General features: G+C 48.5%; 1 protein-coding gene across 5 annotated transcripts in view; it reads right to left on the bottom strand.

The window, feature by feature from the left end:
- Positions 1-21,959, bottom strand: part of LOC119393186 (CUGBP Elav-like family member 3-B) — an 886,629-nt gene that overhangs the window by 107,592 nt on the left and 757,078 nt on the right. For all 5 annotated transcript variants that reach the window (XR_005183869.1, XR_007416317.1, XR_007416316.1 and 2 more), the window contains one exon: positions 4,163-4,291. Coding sequence is in view for 1 of the 5 variants with exons in the window: in XM_037660028.1 (XP_037515956.1) it covers positions 4,163-4,291 (129 nt within the window). In the remaining 4 variants the exon portion in view is untranslated. The remainder of the gene's footprint in view (positions 1-4,162; positions 4,292-21,959) is intronic.

Here is a 21,959-nt window from a genome sequence, read left to right as displayed (position 1 = left end):
ATGAAGCGATTTCGGTCAATTTTCGGGGTTCGTTATACCAGTGTGGTAATAACGGCGCGATTAAGCTTCTCAACGCTTACTCATTGGATGCATATATATGGTTCGAGATAAAGGGACATCACCCGGCACGGAATTCGCAAGTGTCTCTTTTTAAGCCAGATATTTCGTCAAGCGAATATGCTTTGCCCCACGCCTTGTTTAATGGGCCTATGCTATTTAATGGGCCTATGCGGCAGTATCAAGTAGCTCTCGTACTATATAGCGAAGGGGTCTCAAACAGGCGCCCCGCAAACCTCTCGCTAGCGGCCCGCGGCTCGCACATGACTCCCATTTTTTTGTAAGTACGTTCTTGAGCTGCACAGGCATGGCAGGTCTAAAACGTTTTTTTCGTGAGGCACCCGCTGCGGTCACGATGTGTTGATACTTAACGGTGAAACAAAACTACATTTCAGAATCGGCGTCCAGATCTTAGACATTTTGGAGATAGGTACCGACATGTTGTTGGAATCCTGCCACTAAATTTCCTTCAGAAATGACCCATATATGAGATATGGCAAATGTCTTCTTTCAAATGGCAACGTTAGCTGATATTTGGTACCCCACCTCCGCTCCTACCTCCGTCACTGTCCTGGCCCTTGCGGGATTTCCAGAATGCGGCCCATTAGCTGAGGTGAGTTTAAGAAACCTGATATAGCGGAACAAGGCGAGAGCTCAGACATGACCAATGTGGGCACACAAAGCAGGCTGTGCATGTCTATCTCGCGTCATATGACCACTGGTAGTCGCTACGAAACCACGGAAAAAGAGTGTCTTTATTGTCTTTATAGGAATTCTATGTAACAAGACTTCGTGCAGTGCTTTCGCTTAAGTGGAGGGCTGGAACTCTCAAGAACGTTTCCCCGCTTTGGAGCTCTGTCATCGCTCTTGCCATAACAAGTTAGAGGTATAAATTTATTATATTACAGTTAATACTGCGATTACAGAATAACATTTGGGATATAAGATAATACCGAATGCAAATAAAGCACAGAATAGCGGGGTGTTAACCATATAGGCGTCTGGTATATTTTCTTTAACTCGGCTGTTTCAGATAACTCAAGTAGCCCCAAATGCAAGGAGCAAAAAATATTCCGCACTTGTCCCTCATAAAACTTCTCCAGATAGCCTGCCCCAAATAAAAAAAAAACGTTCTTTTTTCGAGATAAAATGTGTAACATATATCATATGCACAACGTATTTGGAACAAACTTAGAGAAACTGAAGAGAAATACTATTTTACTATTATCAGTGAATTACTCTTTTACAATTCCAAAATCATGACGCTCGCTGTGACAAGGCTCTTGGTAAGCGATAAAACGCACAAAAAGAAACTGTGGTTGGCGACGCCACCTTGAAATTCGCGCAGCAGACGCCGTGGCGTCATAGATTCCGATAGTGTCTACTGGGGCCTACATAGTTCCTAATCGGTAAAAATGACGTACAGTACTCACGGATTGAAACAGGACACTCGGAGCGTGTGGCCGCCGGTACATGCAGCGCCGTTCGTGGGTACTAGTGGAACCAAGGTGTTGCATTGTGGTATAGAACGAGGGAGAGAACCTCTACGCTGCAGAATTGCTCCTTCCGGTCGCCAGCCAGCCGGCCTGCAGTTCACCCCACTGCCAGCGGGGCGCTGCGAGGCTTGCACGCTTTCTTATGCGAAACGAAAGGGCTTGCCAGTGCACACCTATATTGTGGCGCGAGCTGAGGAAGCTCTCGTTAGACGCGCTTTGGCGATGCGGCACACATGCTGCGGAAATAATACACCGGATCCAGTTGAGCGGTTGCGCCTTACGTGCGTTCGTTGATGCTACATCGGTCGCTGCTTGCGACACGATGTCGAACGTGGGCGAAGAAAGCGGGAAGAACAAAGACATTATTTTAGTTCCCCGTGATTTGTGACTGCGATTGATAACCGCGACGATAGCGGGCCCTCCACTTGAATGTTGGCAGAACGCAATGCTTGCATGCACGCTGTAAGGCGCAACCTCTTAGCTGAGTCCTGTGTTTTACTTGCACAGTATGCGTGCGGCATCGCCAAAGCGCATGTAACGAGAGTGTCAGTTGCTCTCGTCGCAATATACGAGGTGCGCACTGGCTAATCATTTCAGTCGGCATACGAAAGCGCGCAAGCGTTGCAGCGCTACGCTGGCAGTGTGGTGACGGTGAACTACAAGCCGGCTCGTCGGCGACCGGAAGGAGCAATTCTGCTGGCCAGATGTTCTCCCCCTCGTTCTATACCAGAATGCAACACCTTGATTGCATGAGCTCCCACGAGCGGCGCTGCATACACCGGCGGGCACGCGCTCCGAGTGTCCTATTTCAATCCGTGAGTACTGTACATTGACCTCTGAGGGGGCCATGGACTTAGAGGGACCGACAACTGGGCAGAACGTGTGATTAGATCCCGGTGGAAATGAAAAAACCATGAAATTTAGTGACAGATTCCGGCATCCTTTTCCCGTTGGAAGAAGGATTTATATTTTTAAATCGCGCTTAAAACTAACAAAAACCGGTATGTCGCGCAGCCTAGCGGAAGAGCGTTGAAGCTGGATTATGAAGTCGGTCACTTTGCTGTACGTAGTCACGTAGTCTGATGCTGTCATGCGCGCCATAATTGGTTCTCGAAGTTAGAGTATGTATATTATTATCTATCCCCGCTTTGTTCTGTGCTGCCTACGAGGTAAAAGAAGTTGCACGGTCAGAAGGGCGCTGCCTTCGCAGCCGCCAGTGGCTCATGTCCAGCCGCGAGGCATGCGTGCGGAGTGCACGCATGCGCAGTAAACCATCGCGCTCGAACACGAACTGCTCTCGCGCTCACTGTTTGCAGCATGTGTTGTCAAGTGTGTATAAGACTTCATATTCGCCGCAGATAGAAAAATTCTGGTTAAAATGTTTGACGGCGTTTTCCACGTTACCATTCCGTGGCTAGACACTCTGATCAGTTAGCTTCAAATAGGTGCCCTAAAAATTGGTTGTCAGTCCCTTTAACATACGAAGTTTCAGGAAATTTTGCTGAGCCAAAATCCCCAAAATACAACAAATGCAGTTTGAAATCCGTGACGTTGCGCACGGAGTTTTCAGGGCGAAACAAAAATGGTATTTGAACTTGATTTTCTCCTTTATTAATATACTTATGATGGCGGAATTAATGACATTCGAGTTCTCAGAGCACACTTTATCAGTCTAAACCAATTCAGTGTTTCACTTTAGTGCCCTTTAAGAACGGAACAAAGTCCAAGCCCGGCCCGACCCGAGCCCGCCACCTCAATACCGGGCCCGGCCCTAAGCCCGGAGCTTCAGGCCCGAGCCCGTCCCGGGCCCGCCGTGAAAACTACTTTAACCGGCCCGGCCCGGGTTTTAGGGTAGGCCCGAGCCCGTGCAGTGCTCTAGTAGAGAGTCGTAAAATTTATGCGTCATTAAGACGAAATTTCGTCATTCAAGAGTTCTTGCAAGAACTTATCGGTTAAATTTAAAATATCCTCAGAGCAGAAAGTATATTTTAGAAATCAGAAGAAGAAATAAGATTTGCGAAATTCGATGGACTTCACTCTTTAAGCTGACAGAAGCGCCAATTTTCTTCGTCATCATCTACACTTTCTCTGGTTCTTATTTCGCTCCCATTCCGTAAAGTTCACTAGATGACAATTTCGACACAGCTGACCTAGCAGCCTCTTCGTTACAATAAACTTCCCTCTCAAATGATGTCTTCTTTGTAACTCGGAAGGCAACACCACTGCCGAATCACAGTGTCACATAATATACATGTATAGTCTGAGTGATCAAGCGGCAATGCAATTTACAGAAGACCAGTACGATACCAAGGACCTTGAATAAAAAAAAAAACTACATATGACCTCTACCACCACCTGTTGTGTAAGATCCGTTACCATACTGGTGAATTCATCCATAACGAGATTCTTGCTACTTTTCATTGTGTAACCTATTTTAACCCCTCTCATGCACTCATACTCCGCATCGGGGCCTGTGAGGGCCTCGAATAAATAAAAGCTATATTTCACGCAGTGACCAAAGCAATAGATCCGCGAAGGTAGCGCTTATTTTGCAAATTATGCCAATTTATAGCAAGTAGTCCTATAAAAAGCGGTCTCGAGAGAGTCACCTTTGCTCTGGCCGTCGGGGCCCCGGAGGATGGTGCACTCCTCTATCGTGCCGTAGGACTGGAACAGCTGGCGCACGTCGTCTTCCGTCTGCTGCTTGCTCAGCATGCCCACGAACAGCTTTCGATCCTCTGCGAAGAAGGGCCAGGAGGGGCGTCACAACACAAGATTAGATAGATAGATAGATAGATAGATAGATAGATAGATAGATAGATAGATAGATAGATAGATAGATAGATAGATAGATAGATAGATAGATAGATAGATAGATAGACAGACAGACAGACAGACAGACAGACAGACAGACAGACAGACAGACAGACAGACAGACAGACAGAGAGATAGATAGATAGATAGATAGATAGATAGATAGATAGATAGATAGATAGATAGATAGATAGATAGATAGATAGATAGATAGATAGATAGATAGATAGATAGATAGATAGATAGATAGATAGATAGATAGATAGATCCAGGTGGAGAAAAAGTAGTAATACAAGAAGATATGCTGATGTTTTATTTGCACGACGACACACGTGCAAGAGAACAGGCGTACCTTTCTTCAAACGCAGGAAGAAAGCGGTCACAAAGCGTTCGTACTTTTTGTTGTTCTACAGCGCAATTCTCGGAGACGACAAGTCGCGCGGACAGGAGAGACGCCAGTGAATGAAGAAGACACCAAACGGCTCCACTGCCAGATTTGGGCAGCGCGAGAGGTCCTGCTACCGGACACACTCATGAAAACGTCAGTCCCACTGGCTCGAAAGGAGTTCCTTGTGGAGAGTTGGTTTAGAAGACGGCGAAGCACAAGAGTACCATTCCATACGGGGCGATACTTCCGGAACAAAGAGGGTTTAACTTTGTTTCGTCGACGCAGCACTCACGTGTGGGCGCCGTTGCGAGAGCACATATATAGCTCGAACAGCGAATTCGAGATACTAGAGACGAGATTGCATTATAACTTGTGCGAAACGACTCCTTTTGCGCTGAGGCAAACAGGGCTGCGTGTGCACGCACGCACTCACACGCAGGGACCCTCTCGTCGTCGCCGATGTCCCCCTCGTACCATCGGGAATCTGCCGACAATGCAATCAAACGGCTCCCCGACAGGAAACTGCGATGCGCTCCTCCTTGTGCCGTGATTAAATATTCTACTTCAAAGGCGGTGCCAGGAGGAGACTTGGGACGCGTGCCTTCCGTCTGGGAATTGGAAATGAGAGACCTCTCGCGGAGGGGGGGGGGGGACATTGTGTTTCACAAATGCGCACTTTTTTTTGTTTGACGCGTCGTTTTCAAACCCGGCCTCATACTCGAAATTCAAGGAGCAAGATAGCAGCTACGCACCAAAAACGCTCGCTCAGCAAAAAGGAGGTGCCGAAATATATTGCCGCTGATAACGGGGCGCTGGTATCGGTGAGGAGCGCTGGAATGCACCCCTCGCCTCCGTGTGCCGCCTGGTTCTTTTGTCTCAGCGCGCCGAGACCAGGACTCGCAATATGAAACAGTAAAGTGCGGTCTTGTGCTGGAGCTTTGCGTGCATAATACAAGCATCGGAAGGAGTGACGGCAATAGGAGAAAGAAGGTCCGGGAAAAAGCCGACATGACGCAATGGCGCGCCTCCTTCGAGCTGACACGCCTGAGCTATCCATATTCCTGTAGTGCAGCCTTGCTCGACGCAAGACGGCGCCTATAAAAGGGTGAGAGAGAGAAGAAGCAAAGGTAAAGCTGGTGGTCACGAATTCGCTCAGTTGAAACGGTGTTTCTCGATCGGGTCCCGGCCTGTACTACGATATTTGCATCAGACTTGCGCTCAGGTCCAAATAGGAAAACACGGCCTCTGCACGCTTCGATGCATCGACACTACTACCGCGACACTATGAACATGCACCACAAATGAAGGTTTCCTTTCCCGTCATGGATGTCCAGCAGGCTACACGTTTGGCGCGCCAGAGCGCGCTTGGTCGTGAACGCGAGCGTCGCTGAAGGGCGGGCGAATCAATGCTCCGAACTTCCTACGGTTTTCACCTTCAGTGAAACAGCATACATTCTTTTTTAATTTACTTTGAACGTAGTTGTAATGAAATTGCCGCGGCCGGCCTCATGCGCTTCCCCGAAAAACTCCGGCCTCATATACCCGCAAAACGCCTGACGACTACTCCAAGGCAGCCTGCTCGAAGAATTGCGCTGTGGCTGTGAGTTTCACATTGATTGGCGCAGACGAGAAATGGACGAAGGCGTAGATTGTATGATGAAGTCAGCGTTGCCAGATGCCGCCGACTAAACAAGCGAATAATCACCACAAAAGAAGCCCAAAAAGGTGGCGGCACTCCTGTGAATAAGCCCAAAACAAGCGGAAGTTCAAAATAATGTTCTCATTCTTGAAAATTATTTTATAGTGTGAAAAAAATACTACAAGCACATATGGAAGGTGAAAAAGTTTATTTATATTACTTTTTTCGTTATTGTTTATTCATTTCACATAATAAAAATAGGCGCTTGAATGACTGGAAACACTGAAGGTTGTTTCGTGCACTTCAGAACCGCACACTACACAGAGCCATCCTCACTGGTTTCCAATACATCTGGAAAATTCATGTGATCCAGTTCCGCGGAACCATAGATGTTCTTCGAATTGGACACGCGCGCCGCGCCGCGCATCCCACGTGGTTTTCGAGCCGGATGCACAGACGTGCCTTCTACTTTACTGTTCACATGTAAACAAGATAGAAGAATCTTCCCAGTCAAAATGACCGACTTCCCGCTTCACGAGGCTTCACTGAAAGTGACGTCAGGGTCTTTCCTGAGTTTTTCTTCCTCCATGCTGTAGCGCCTTTATAAATGTCGCCAGGAGGAAAAGAAGGGCCCAAGAACGCTAGATGAGTGCTAGATGGGGGGGGAGGGGTCGTATATTTTGACTTAAGCCATGCATTTGACGACAAATACCCGTGCCGGGCACTAAAATCACACTATTTCCTGAAAAAGCGCGAGTAAGCCCAAAAATAACGCGACAGGCGACTCTAAGAATTTCCGAGCGACCAAGCCAAAAAAGAAGCCCAAATCCGCTTATAATAAGCGGAACTGACAACTCTGGATGAAGTTAAAAATATCAAAAGGAAAGAATACGCTGACTACGATGAGAAACAGAATATGGCAAAGCAGTTTTGATGAATCTTAAAAAGTGCACTTAGTGAACACAGACACAAACGAAAAAAAATACAGGACATAAGGCAACGAGCTCAAACTATACCTGCGCTCGTTGCCTTATGTCCTGTATTTTTTTTGTGTGTGTCTGTGTTCACTAAGCGCAATTTTGAAAATGAATCAACACCAACAAGCACACCTTATAGCTCCCCTCAGTTTCGATGACACAGTAAAAAAAAAAAAGGTAATGCAGTTAAAGAGAGCATCATACCTACGTAGGACCGAAAGAAAAGGCAGGGCCGGTCTGATAAAAAAGAAAAAAAAAACTTTAAAAAGCCCAGCAATTATACATATGCGATGAACTGAAGTAAAGTAGTGTACTGCGCGAGCTGGTATGGGGGGGGGGGGGGAATCGCGCTTGGCATGCACTGTAAAGATTGCAATGGTTGTAAGCCGCTTTTTGCAGCAACGCAGATTTTGTTTGCGCACAAGCACCAAGCGGCTAGAAAACTTAGCGATTAAAAAGGAGACCGACACATGTGTTAGCCAACCTTCCCTGCATCTGTGGGAGGCTGAGTACGCATACTTTCCGAGAAACCTGCAAGATAATTTCGGTATGCAGTATCATTGATGCTAGCTTCGGTGTTGACAACATCCGTTTTCTATTTTTCACGCAAGTTAAAACTGTTTGCTTGATTTCGTTTCGTTCACGGATTAGCACGTGATGACATGTCTTGGTTGATTTTTTTTGTGACGTTCTTGCCAACTAAAAGAAGCGGGATTCTTCTTTAATAAACTTGATTTTTTAGTGAGTGCCTGTCCTCCGCGTCCAGTTTTCCACGCGCTAGGCCTCGCCATGGATACATATGCGAAACACAGCATGAAAAGAGGACATGCAGTAGGAACGAGAGCAATAGGCGAAATGGTAAACGACAACGGGTCAGCAGACAACATACGCAGATAAAGCATGTGTGCAGGACAATTCATCACGGGATTAAATTTCGACCTGTATTTATAAACGCAGCTTTCAAATGGAAACCTTGAGGAAAATGAATCACCACAGCTTTGACAAGTGCAATAGCACACAATAAATGCATGTCCGTGTCAATGTACAATAAGACGTCCACATTGCTGTCGTCCCAGCGAGGTTCAGGCGCGGGGCTAATGTAATCAGGGGTGCATACCTTAGTTGAAGTGATGCTGCCGAACTTAATGAGCTACGGAGCCCAATGGAGCGGGGAAAATTTACTGCGACCAAAGCTGAAAAGCGTCGGTTTCCGCCTCAAAACGAGCCGATCCGATAGGACACGTTGTAATTCGAGTAGCGTTCTCCGGGACCATCACCTAGTTTGCGGTATGCATGTTTGGTCGTATTCAACCTCTTGTGCCACAACTTGCCTCGATTCATTTAGATTGTGGCATGCACCGCCCTTCAATGGACCGCCATGACTTGGATCATTTGGTATACGTACTGGTATGCTATTTTGTTTGCATAGTATTCATTTAACCTTACGCTTTATACAGGGTGATTCTTATAGAACTGACCTATTTCATTGGGCTGCAGATTTCTTACAAAGTATCTGATTTTAATGCGTCTTGCGGCAAAACATTCAGGATGGATGAAAATTTAATGACCCGCCCTGCTTTTTGATGTACAGCACAGAGAAAAAGAATAAATAAGAAATTACGAAAAGCGCGAAATGCCACAGAAGGAGGGATGACTAGTCCGGCGGAACTTGGGGACATAAAGTTCATCACGTTACGGTGACGCGAAAACCGAGCGCTATATACTCCCCAATGATAATAATAATAATATCTGGGGTTTAGCGTCCCAAATCCACGACTTCATTATGAGAGACGCCGTAGTGGAGGGCTTCGGAAATTTCGACCACCTGGGGTTCTTTAACGTGCACCTAAATCTTAAGTACGCGGGCCTCAAACATTTTCGCCTCCATCGAAAATGCAGCCGCCGCGGCCGGGATTCGATCCCGCGACCTTCGGGTCCGCATTCGAGCGCCATAACCACTAGACCACCATGGCGGGGCTTATACTCTCCAAGGAGGATTCTTTGATACTCCCACTCTAATACGCCACGCGGCGTCGCCTTGACGATTGCGCATTTTGTCGTAGTTGCGAGTTAGCTAATCGGTAAAGATGGAACGATGATCTCAGATCTATTTCACTCAGCCGAGTTTGCCACTTTGTGATTGTTCTCACAAAGCCGATATGAAAAAAGCGAGGTATCAACAAAGGCTTCGAGCAAGCGACGGAGCACGACAGTCGGCGGCGTCGTCCAATCAAAGCGGCAGCCTCTAGAGCATCCGGCTGAAATGGCGCACAGAGGGCTGGAACTTGCAGAGGAGTTTCGCAAGATAGGCTGAGCCCAAACGGCGTCACGGGTGAACAGGGGCGACATATGACGCGGAAAGCGAGAACAAGGGTGACGGCTAGGAGAGCCGCACTTTTTTTCTCATTCTGCTGTTATTGTCAACGTAGTGGGCGTCGCGAGTGTATAAACAGTAATCCACCCCTGCCTGTACCACTCGATGGCTTGCAGTACTCAGCGAAAAAGAATAATAAAAAAATAAGAGTGCGCCATCGTACCAATCAACTCGAGTCTGACATTCCGGGCTCCCCATTTCACCTGCTGTGAAGTTTCTTGCAACAACCGCGCAGCTTCACTGCGAGAAATTGGTTTCACCGACGAGCTATCACCTCTTCGCGAAAGCAATCAGCGATATCTCCTAATCGCGGCACACACTTGAGAGGAGGGCAAAGGTGGATCTGCCACTTCGTTTCAGGCACGTTGTTAGTCATGACACTCGAGAGTGAGAATGGACTGACCTGCGTCCGCAACTGCTGTCTCGGCGTTAACACGCGGCAAGTGCCACTCACACGTTACGCAGAGGCGACAACTTGAGAGCGCAGATGGAGGCTTGTGTTTGGTATGTAATCGCACCGAAAATACATCTCTGCAGAACGACTGCCAGAAATGAGCTGCTTGGCGACTGTAAGAGCATAAAGGACCACAATGAGCAGCCCTGGCATTACTCTTTTTTTTTTTAACGTAGTTCCTTTATATTTACCCGCGCATAAAAGTGCATAGAGTACACAAAAGGCCAATACAAAGCACACAATAATATGAACAAATGTCTGCCTTGCTTGAAATACGCTCGTCGTGATTGTATCGTTCGCCGCGCTCCATTAAGCCCAACCGTGCCGTAGCCTTAGCCCGATCGTCTGACACGCAGGATGGTCGTGGAGCAGGGGCTGAAGGCCACCCCGTGGAATCTGTGGTATACGTGCTCAATGCGAGAGCATGACAGTTCCTACATAGTAAAAGAATAAAAACGAAACGGCGCAAATAGCAGATGCAAGGAGAGGAATCGACTGGACGAGTGCCTTCGTCAGTTGTTCAGCGCTGAGCAAATCGAACTCATGCCACGTTATAATTATTGAAGAAATGACACATCAGAACCCAATAAAGCAAGCGAGCAAAAAAAAAAAAGGGGGGGGGGGGGACGTGCGGGGTCTGTCTTATCACCGTCATGAACGACCACAGTCATCTGACGCAGTCGCCCGTTGTGCCCAGCAAGATGTGTATCTGCCACAGATTACGTGCTTCATGCGGCGTTGAGCCACTGCCTGGATACGTAAAAGGGCACTGCAGATCGAGGCCACGTGGCCCTGTCAGCATTAAAAGTAATGCCGCTTCATTCCATTCTGAAATAGCACGTTGGGGGACCGTAAAGTACATTGGAATCACGTCGCCCGCCTTGAAGTAATACAATCTACAAAGAAATTGCCAAAGTACAGGCAACGCAGGGAACATCGTGTGAACATCAACATCCTACGAAGCATAAAAGACAGATCAATCTGCAAAAACGACCGTAACGCAATACTTTTTCGGTGTTTTATCTATTGCACGCGCATGATGCAGCCTGGCTTCAAAATGCCGGTTTATGATCCATAGAGCTCTTACAAAGTGCAAGTGAGAAAACGCCGTTGGATATATACTGCGTTGCTATTCGGAAGAGCTCAACAAGCGAATTATGTGAAACGGTTCGTCGTAAAATACAGCCTTTCGGTGGGCGCGACTGCAAAGCCGCGGTAACGCCACGACTCTGTACATATGCCGTTCATTTTTCCCTTCGTTTACGCCGTTACTCTCCGCAAGCCGTGAGCAGCCGATAATAACAAATAACGTGCTCTGTTGATGAGAACATCTGCCGTGCAGGACTCTTGAACTTGGTGGAACTGACGCTTGCGACGTGCTTGAGTTTGCGCCTCTTAAATGTATGGCCGCGGCGGCCGCATCTTCGATGTAGGCGAAAATACTTGAGGCCCGTGCACCTAAATTTAGGTGCACGTTAACCCTTTGTAGGTTTGCCAATATTTATGACGCGGTGATAGAAAAGATGGTTGATCCCTCTGTCATAGGAATCGGTATAACACGAAAGTGAAACGTGTCGTCACAGAAGTAGCTGATTGCTTTAGTGCGTTAGTATATCAGAGCTTGTGAAATGTCTATTGTTGTTTGGCAGATGTAGCACCGCCTGATGTGGACACACTCCCGTTGACCCCTAGTGGCACATCTCCGTACCGACGACTAACGCCCATGATCATGATATAACCCTTGCGGTAGCTGAAGTTCTTAAAGGGCCCTTAAACCACCAACAGACGCTCGCGTGCTCCTCTCCGTGCCTTTCCTTCATGGACAACAGCCCTCATGACGTCACCTGTATGATTAGGTGACGTCTCGAGCAAGAGACGCTGTCAATGGGCGAAAAGAGCCTGTTTTCTGCTAGCAGATGCCTGCGCTTCTTGCGTTTTCACCTCGGACGCCGAGGAAGGGCACTCGGAGAGGTGGATAGACGAGCCGACGAACGCAGCCTAGCGAAGGAAAGAGCGAAACGACAAAGCGCGTGCAACTCCGCCAGCGTTCGCAGTAGACTCGTGCAGAACTGCAACGCCACAACTAAATTTCGACCTCTGCGTGGTTTAGGGACCCTTTAACATATACGTGGACACCGCATATGGTGAATCCCGCACAAATATGGCATCAACAAGCACATAATAAACACTGATAGTCGATATACACTCCTCCAAAGCGTCGTGAAACGCGAAAAGAAACGCGCGCGTTGTGTCTTCCCTCTAGCCCGGCAGTTAATTCTCACAGGGCGAGCGGGGAACGCGGTGCGACAGCCAGGCGAGCGTCGGAGAGCAATTTTTTTGATATAGATGGGTGCTATGAGCGAGGCTTGGGCTAAAGCCACCACCTCGCGGTGTGTTAAACGAAATTACACTTCTATTCGAAGCGCGCCGATCGGGACGGTCGCAGCAACGGCGCGTTTTTTTGTTTTGTTTTTCGAGCCTCGTGCACACATGTCACCACCCCGTTATAAAGGGGACAATCATAGCATCCATCTATTCATCCATCCGTCCATCCATCCATTCATGCAAGAGCCCTGTGAGGGGAAAGTGTGGAAGATAAGAGGCGCGTTCATGTAGCCTCCATTATGTGTTTGGCGGTAGCTCAGTGGGCTAAACGCCCGCCAGTCATCGTCGCGGATCGAGAGGTCATGGGTTCGACTCCTGTCAACGGGGACTTTTTCTTATAGTTTTTTCTTTGCCATTTGATGGCGTTCATTTTGCTGACGTATTTCCGTGACGGAAATACGTCATGAAAATCTTGGTGGATCCTGGCATAAAACACTTCCGTGTTAAAAACCGCCTGTGGTATATTGATATAAACTACAAAGAAATAGTATAAAAACACATTTCATCATAATTAAGCCACCAGTTTACTGTAAAAAAGTGGACACATATGTCCTACTAACTCATGAGAGTGTTTTCAAAAAGTGGCAAACGTTGTCCCATTGACTCTTGAAGGCAGCTTCTCGCGATTGCATCAACGGGTATTTGGAATGAAACGGCCGAAACAAGTGGCACGGAGTATCACTTCTCAAGTTGTGCTAAGGAAAGTTGTGCGGACCTCATTCCCAGCAGTAGAACCCCATATGCATGTGCGCCTCTTGTGAGCCTTCATAGCGCTGTGGTCTGTTCCTGTAAAGCTTACTTCACCGCATGCCCCAACCATTCTTTTCTCCATTTACCTGTCCTTGCTTTGGCTGTCGAAATTGTCGAGTATGGCTGCTGTCCCTGAATATGTACCCACTTTCCAAGAGGTATATAATATAAAGAAAAATATTTCCACGCACCAATATCCGCAATTACGCTGAAGGATGAGCGTGACAGTTTCGCAGGAGATTGTGTTTCGATGCATTTATCGGTCATTGCGCAAATTTACAAAAACACGTGATGACTGGAAGCTAAAATGACCTCTCTTAAAAACCAGAAGAAGAGGAAATTATCCGGCATTTTGATTGGTAGGTTCTTTCTATCTGAAGAAGAGGAAAATTCAGAAACTATCATAGAAAAAGTGATCGAAGTTCAACGCCATTGTAACACTACTTTCACCCTTCGAAAGCGTGGTAAAAGAATTTTCTTCGAGATTACGAAGGCTTAGGTAAGACATGAGTGACCCAGCGTTGCGCTAATTGCAACTGTTGATGTGAGAGAAAATTTTTCTGCAGACGGAAAAGTGGGACGTATGTGTCCCGCTGTCACACAAAGGGTTAAAGAACCCCAGGTGGTCGACATTTCTGGAGCCCTCCACTACGGCGCCCCTCATAATCATATCGTGGTTTTGGGTCGTTAAACCCCCAAAATTATATCATGTTGTCTCTTAAATGTACGCACTTTCGTATAAAAGTACCTGAATGCAACTGTTCAACAGCTAGTAGATCTAAACAGTGGCTGACACTTACGGGTGATTAAGCGAACACCAAATCTTTGCGATTTGTGTGACTGAAGAAAGAGGAATATGGTAACCTTAAATTTCGAAACGTTTGAAGTGCTTGAGTTAGCAGAGCTAGCGATGGAAGCGGCGCCTGTGTATAGTCGCAAAAACTATTTGTATGCTAAAGATGAGCCGAGTCGGCCAACCGTCATTGTTAAGGAGTATACAGCTGGCCATCGTAAAAACAGCTGAAATATCGAGATGCAGGCACACAGGGCGGCAAGGACAAGAACAAGCGTTAAAAAGTCGGCGCTTGTCCTAACCTTCCCGTGTCTGTGTGTTTGCGCTGTTTTACGATGGATTTATATGAACTGGCTCGACTTATTACACACAGCTGACCAATATGGCAAAGAGCATGCGCGTATGGAAAGCTTAGCGATTTATAAGATAGCAGTGCTTTAAGAATTCAAAATAGAGCTATGATGTCGGCAACGACCGAGTCTAAGTAGTATGCGAGGAACATGGCAAGGGCAAGCACATGCATAATGTGACAGCAAGACGGCGACGACATCAAGGTAAAGATTGTAAGTGTGGTCAGTTGGTTGGATAAACATGACATGGAATAAACACACTGTTTTTGCCTTAAGATGACGTGGAAACTATAGACACACAACAAAGAACACAAAAGCGCCCCTCCCCAACCACACACGCACAAAAAAAAAAAAAAACATGTTGAGTGCAAACATGACAGCGCATACAATACTGTGGACCTAGAAGTGAAGTTTCTGGAAGTAAACTAAGTTGCAGAGAGCACCCAGTCGGAGATTAAGCAAGAACGGTGAATAACGCAAAAGAAAAGAAGGTACATTCAAAACGAAGGACAACTGCAAACCATAGTAGCGCTTGCGACCGCCAGAAGCGTCGCAAAACTAGTACAGTACGTGGGCAGGCGCATCAAATTTGCGCCACCGTGAAGACATAGTACAACCACGAAAGCTTCTAATCGACTCCGTATGAAGCTTCGACGTTTCTAGTCAACTCAGAACGCTTCGATTTGGTTTTCGCGCCCGAGTTCCCATGCTGTGCCTTTTGCTTCGGCCCCTACAGTTGTGAAAGCAAGCGTGGCGTAACAAGGCGCCGCAGTCCACGCGAATTAGGGCACGCACGCATACGCGCTGGCTCTGCAGCTCCTACAGGAGACTCACGCGGAGGCCGACTGCGGTGCGCAGACTGCGCAGGCAGTTCTCGGCCAGACGGGTGCTACGCTGGGCGGGGAAGTCGATTGGGAAGCCTTCCGTGCCATTTAGCTTACAAATCGCGCCAGGGACCGAAATGGACGCTCGTAAAGCGAGATACTTCTCTGCCGAACGGCTGATACGTTTGTGTACGCAACGGTGAACGGCCGGAATGGTCCCTGCGGGTCACGGGATCCAGAGGCAACACAACTCGAGACAAAGAGAAGAAATGAGGCAAGAAAGAAGCGGACGCAGCGTGGCACCACACACAAGCGAGGAAGAAAACGAGGGGTTTCGCAACCGGCCGCCTTGTAATTTAAGGGAGCGAAACTTAAGAGGTCAATAATCATTGATTACAATGGCGTCGTATATACTGCAGCACGGCGATATCCGAAAGGCTCAATGGAACGCCATATACGGTTGACAAGGCGTGAAGGCAGTCTCACGTGAGGCTAAAATACGGCCGCTCTAAAACGAAGTCAATGGTTCCCCGTTTCACGTAGTTTATCAGCTCCATTTTTTTTATTACTGCGATTGAGTGTTCCTCCTCGACAAATAAAGCACGATTAAGCGTGAATCCAATATCGAGTCTGCGTTGACCAAGTTGCGAGTTGAAGAGTTCAACAAAACGGAGCATTCACAAACGTGGGATAAGTGCCAAGAGGTATTGTACACCCGCACGCAATCGAAATTTAAAACGGTTGAACGTGGCGTAAGGTAAAAACTCACAGGGTACTTTATGCATTCGCCTACGACGACTCGAAGGCCAAATTCATCTTCTTTTTCGCCTCAGTCGATGTGTTCATTCCTCCCAGCACCCTCCGGAAGCTTTCTGCACCTCACGTGGTTTTGCACTGCCTCCGTGATCGGCCTCCCACCTTTGATTAAGCGACGATGTCATGCGATGACGTCAACATGTGACGTCACAAATTTTGGCGATTTCTGACGTCATCACGAGATGATTTCTTGCATCACTCGTGCTGACGCCGACGCCGACGCAGCGGGACGCCGACGGTCAATTTTCGCGTTTGATGAGGCATCTAAGGCTTTCCCCATAAAAAAAGGAAGGACACCAGTGATGCACAGGACTGAAGCTTCTATCTCGCTGCTATTTTGCATGACGCTGTTCAGATAGCTGCACATCACCTGCGACCATTCTTTATCATTTTTTGTATATAAGTAACACGAAGCATTAGCAAGGAAGCAAAGGCTTGCCTCGTTTTAGTTAGTAGTAGTATAATAAAGAGCTGAGACACGGCCTCGGCAAGAGAAACTGTAATATCAGACGGTATATAACAGTAGGCCTAGCCAGCACGTACAGCAACAACGTTCAGCACGATCCCTTTCTGCTTAGCGCTGACGATCCGACTGTATAGGGTGCACTTCTTCTTCATCACAGTAGAGACAGTTGCAGAACTTTGCAAAGAAAGTTCAATAGAATTGTTTGAACTCAGGATAGCGATTGTGCAAATCACCGTGAATTTGTGTATTTCTTAAGCCGAGGTTTGGAGGCCGCTTGAACTTGGCCTATAGGAGTAGAACGCGACAGCCTAATCGGACCCCGTGCGCATCGCTTTCGACCGTTCCCGCAAAGAAAGGAACATTTTTGCGCGCAAACAACAATTGTGCGGCCGTTTCAAACTATCCAGAAAGCCTACTGCAAGTACAGTTGCGAAGTGCCCACTACGCCATAATTCTTCCTTTTGCAAATTGCCGAAGTACCCCCTACGAGTCCGTAAGGTGCCACGCGCAGCTGCACGCTCTGTAATGGGTGGGTAGCTTCAAACCACCCACTCGTCGTGCAACTTACATGTTTTGACGCTCGATTCTACTACGACTCTGCCACGCAATATTACATGCGTTAAGGAGACTCCTCCCATTACATGCAATTCTTATAGCGTTTTTTTACGAAGCAGTTTCAAGCACAGGCGTGGCTCATCAAATGCGAAAATAGACCGCCGGCGCCCCGTGTCGGCGGCGTCGGGGACAACACGAGCGATGCAAAAATCGGCACCACATTACTTCACATGTCGCCAAGTTTTGGGACGTCATCACGACGTCACTGTGACGAAACGTGACGTGATGACGTCATCACATGACATCGTAGTTTGCTCAATGGTGGGCCGGTCGGGCTGGCAGTGCAAAACCAGGTGAGGTGCGCCTCCTATCCTGGAGGCAATGCAAAACCATGTCAGGTACAGAAAGCTTTCGGTGGGTGACGGGGCAGGATCAGTGCATCAACTGATAAGGAAGATGGCTTTCGCCTTCGAGTCCTCTTAGGTGAATGCATAAGGGACCCTGTGAGTTTTTATTTGTTCATTTATTTGCACGTATCTCGAATTTTCGCTCACGGACAACACCGATTTTTCGCTCACAACCAACGACGCCGACGCTGACGCCGACGCTGACGCCGACACCGGAATTTCTGCGAAACGAGCTCTTTAACGCTATCGCGTTACAAAGCATCCTGACCAAGTTGTAGTCAAGTTTCGTTGTCACGCAGATTAAACAAATTAATTAAGAAGGCTCGTAAATGTTCGTTTTGGTGAGAACAAGACGCCGGGTCAGGGGCGTAGGCGGAAAACTTTTTCGGGGGGGGGGGGGGGCACCACCTTGGTCTGAAGTGAGGGACGGGCAGGCACATGTGGTCGAGTGTCATTTTGGGCTCTATATGCAATGGCAAAAACAAAAAAAATTCGGGGAGGGAGGCACGGGCCCGGTGCGCCGTGCGCCCCCCCCCCCCCCCTGCTGCGCCACAGCGCCGGGTGGGTACCAAGACAAGGTCGCTGTGGCCGTGTTACGCAGCGCGTCAGTGTCATTCTACGTTGTGTCGTCAATGAAAAAGGGGCCGGATGGATAGAATAGTCGCCTTTCACGAGCGTCCGTGAACTCAAGCATGTAAGGGAACAGAGCCCCGACTACTTTTGGTGCGCGGCACATGCACCAAATGAATGACGTAAGTGACATTACGGCAGTTCATCGGCGCTATATGCATTATAAAAATAAAAGGCAGGATTGATTGATTATTCAGCGCGAGCAAGCTGTCAGGCCACTTGGAACCGCACCGCTAGCGCTACTTGCGAGCAGCGACGCGCGTTGACGAGAGCGAAGCGAGAGGCTTCGCGTCAGTGCTGCTGTCAGCGCGCTCCTAATTGCGCAGCCGAGAGGGGTGCGTTACGCCAAGCAACAAAACGAGCGAATCCACGTCGCACCTTCTCCACACTCGCGGAACCCTTTCGCGAGCGGCTGACGGCGCGATTCCTACGCAACGCGGGCGATCGAGAGGAGAAGACGAGGCGCACTAGAGGCGCGCCGTGGCTGGCGCCGGCGGCCGCTGATTGGCCAATTGAGGCCATCACAGCTGCGGCGACGCGTTCCTGTCGTCACGAACGCTCGAGAAGCACGCTGTTGTTGCCATCACGAGTCACGCTGCAATGCTTTCCGGTCTGGTCACCACTCGTGGGGTGACGACGAGCTTCGTCGGCGACACTAGGCGTGCGAGGGAACGTCGCTGCCTAAGGGCGAGCGCGCGGTCCCCGCCTAATTACAGCTTCCACCCTCGAGCCGCGTCACCGTGCCTTTAGGCTGGTGTTGCGTGCTTAGCCCTTTCTTTGCGGCGTACTTGTTTTCACAACAGCACTCGGTGCGCGTCGCCTCCTCCTCTTCCAGGGCCTCGCATTGCTAGCTAGTACCTAGGTTACTCTCAGTCCACAAGCAATGCAGGAAAGCCCGCTTCTGCAGCCCGTCGCACACTGCACCAAGGAGCGAGGATAGCTGCAAGACAGCGAGGCGTAATTTGGTTTTAACGAGCGCCAGGAATGGATGGGTGTGTGGGTGGGACAGTGATTTGCGCTTCAGCAGTCGCGACGCAGACTGGGTGCTCAGCGTCACCCGCGCGCTGGAAGCGCCTGTCACGGCCGGTTCGCCGGCTGCTATGAAGTGCACGCTTCGTAGAGCCTTCGTTCGGGGCGTAAATGCATGGGTGTCTTCTCAACTGCCTGCGCTAACTATTTCGCCGACAGCACTGAGCTCCTTTAATCTCGGGTCACGTTTCCTTCTTTTACTTGCGTCTTAATTTGCACATATATACGCAGTAAAATATTGATAACCTCCGACAATGCGCACAACCAGAAAATAAGAGCGCTTACTGGCATCATTTCTGGTTTAAAGCAACGCGCGACCATTTTATTGTCTATTAGGCCGTGCATGCTCCTGCATGCACACCACGTCAGATCCCGCAACCGCCGAAATGTGGCGGCCGCAGAGCAAAGCCGGCTGCTCGGGCGCTCTACACAGAGGTGGACGTGACTGTAGTATACTATATATCACGAGAAAATATGCCATGGAATGCGGCTTTCCTATCCTCTTGAGTCCCGGCTATGGGGAATTGTCCAATATATTGGACAACTCGTTGTCGTCTGCTCCAACCCCAGCACCCAGTACTTGCCGTTAAAAACTATTTTTTTAGTTTTTTTCACCGTCTACTAGCGCCCTCTGTCAAGTGTGGCCAAAATCAATGCAGCGGCGCGCCTGGAATAGTAGTCCAAAATGGCAGCGGTCAGCAATGGCGTGTTCTACGGCCGTACTCGTCAAACTACGTAATTTGGCTTGCATTTCTGAAGTTTGTTTGCTTGCTTGTCATTCTTAAGTACCTTATCATTTTTAAAGTACCTTTAAGTACGTTATTTTCGCCGTGTTATTTGGCCCTGATGTCCAATATATTGGACATCGGGACCAAGTCAAATCCCGATGTCCGAAATATTCTACCTTGCACCACATACAAACCCCAACTTTTACTAAGCTAAGCTTTAACACTTTGCCTACGTGGTCTATTCGAGCTATACTGACTTTCTGAAAAAATTCGTGCACCTAACTTTAACTCCGGACTGAGGAGGCTATAATGACCCAGTATCCACTGAAAGAGCATGGGATGGTATGCCGCAGTGGATACAGTAACTTCACTAAACGTTTCATACACATTTGCGGTTAGGATAAGGAGTACGAGATGAAAATTTCAATAATAACACATGCTGGTTTCTGGCTTAGAAATATATATTTTACGTTTAATCTGACAAAGAATGAAGACTTGGTTTTTGGGTCGCGGGAAATAAACTATTTCAACGCACAGAGCTGGATTGCGCTTACACATTCCAATCCTGCAGTGCTGCGTGTGGTGGACCTCAAGGTCCGCCGGCTACCAGACTGTCGTTTAGAAAAATAGACGGCACGTCCGAACGAACACTTTTAATGGAACACAAAGAAAAAAGAAACGATGGCTTCGTGCCCTCGAGCGAGCCGCAGCTCGTGAGGAGCAATCGCGATGATGATAAAACGGCGTCTGCAAGGTCGGTGAAGACGAAGTTACAACACCGCGCACCTTGAGTTAATGCTACAAACCGGACAGAACAGTGGACAGTTGGACACGATATTGCCTATCGTCTATATGCTTCTTCCCTGCTCTACATTAAAACCAGGTTCTGTCGCCTTAATTTGTTGTAGGGCATCCTGGAACTCAATTGACGGTCTCGAAATGAAGCAGCGAGTGCAGCTGCTCGCCTGTAATTTGGATCAGGCATGATTATTGGCCGACTAGCTGCGCAATACCTGTGACAGAACGCAACGCATCGCCGGGCCCGCTCCTTCCTGCAGCTCTAACTGTGTATGTATGTAGATAGGCATCGAATGCACTCCCAGAACAACACTAGGCGCACTGCGAGTGTTGTGCTTAGTCGAGCGATTCCCGTGTTCGTAGAAGGCGCGCCAGAGAATAAAGAAGTTCGCTTTCGAGGCAGCAAAGCGCGGACGCATTGATTCCCATTTGGGCGTCATTGTTGCGCGGGGGAAACATCGAGCCGAGTTTAGGTTACGGCGCAGCGGCAGCGTTCTCCTGGAAACAATGGGACACGAGACAGGCAGCCAATAAATCTCGCCTTTCCTCGCTACGCGAATGCAAAGCCGGAGTGGCGAAGAGCGTAAACACGTCGGACGCCCCTTCCCGCCAATGCGTCTGCGAGAGCTGGAAACTGGCGCAGCCAAAGGCAACAGGAAAATACTTGGTCCTCCTCCCCACCTTCACTTTCCTTTTTTTTGGGAGAAGGGAGAGACCACCGCCTCACAAGATCCCCATCCGCCTCCCCTCGGTTTGCAGGCGACGCGAGCAACGCGGGCGCAGCTTGCGCCTAGATTCGCGGGATTTGGTGAGTTGCAGAAGCGCAGGGAATGTTTCCGAAGGGCGATTGAGCCTGCGTCGGCCCACATCCATCCTATTTGTTTCCCGCCGCGCACCTTATTACTTTCTACAGCGGGCGCCTCGGAACGGAAACGAGATAGAAATGTAGGGCGGAATTCGTAAAACGACGCCTTTAGTCCTTCGAAAATCGACTAGCGAGCAGCTGAGCTTGAGCAAGCTCGGCACTGCCGTAACGGAGAGGCGAAAAACTCATTGTGCGTGATGAAAGCCAAGCGTAACGAGCAAAACTAAGTTGGCCAATATGAAATAGAATGAGCTGAATAATATGCCGCTTTTCACGCACACGTGCATATGTGTCGCCGGATGAGCGGTGTTTCTTAAGCTGCTTGCTTCAATTGTGTTTCGAGCGGAATGTTGATCCCGAGGTT

The sequence above is a fragment of the Rhipicephalus sanguineus genome, chromosome 5, assembly GCF_013339695.2.
Source record: "Rhipicephalus sanguineus isolate Rsan-2018 chromosome 5, BIME_Rsan_1.4, whole genome shotgun sequence".
In the NCBI taxonomy this organism is placed as follows: domain Eukaryota; kingdom Metazoa; phylum Arthropoda; class Arachnida; order Ixodida; family Ixodidae; genus Rhipicephalus; species Rhipicephalus sanguineus.
The sequence above is the reverse complement of the archived record's forward strand: the minus strand, read 5'-3'. Positions and strand labels throughout refer to the sequence as shown.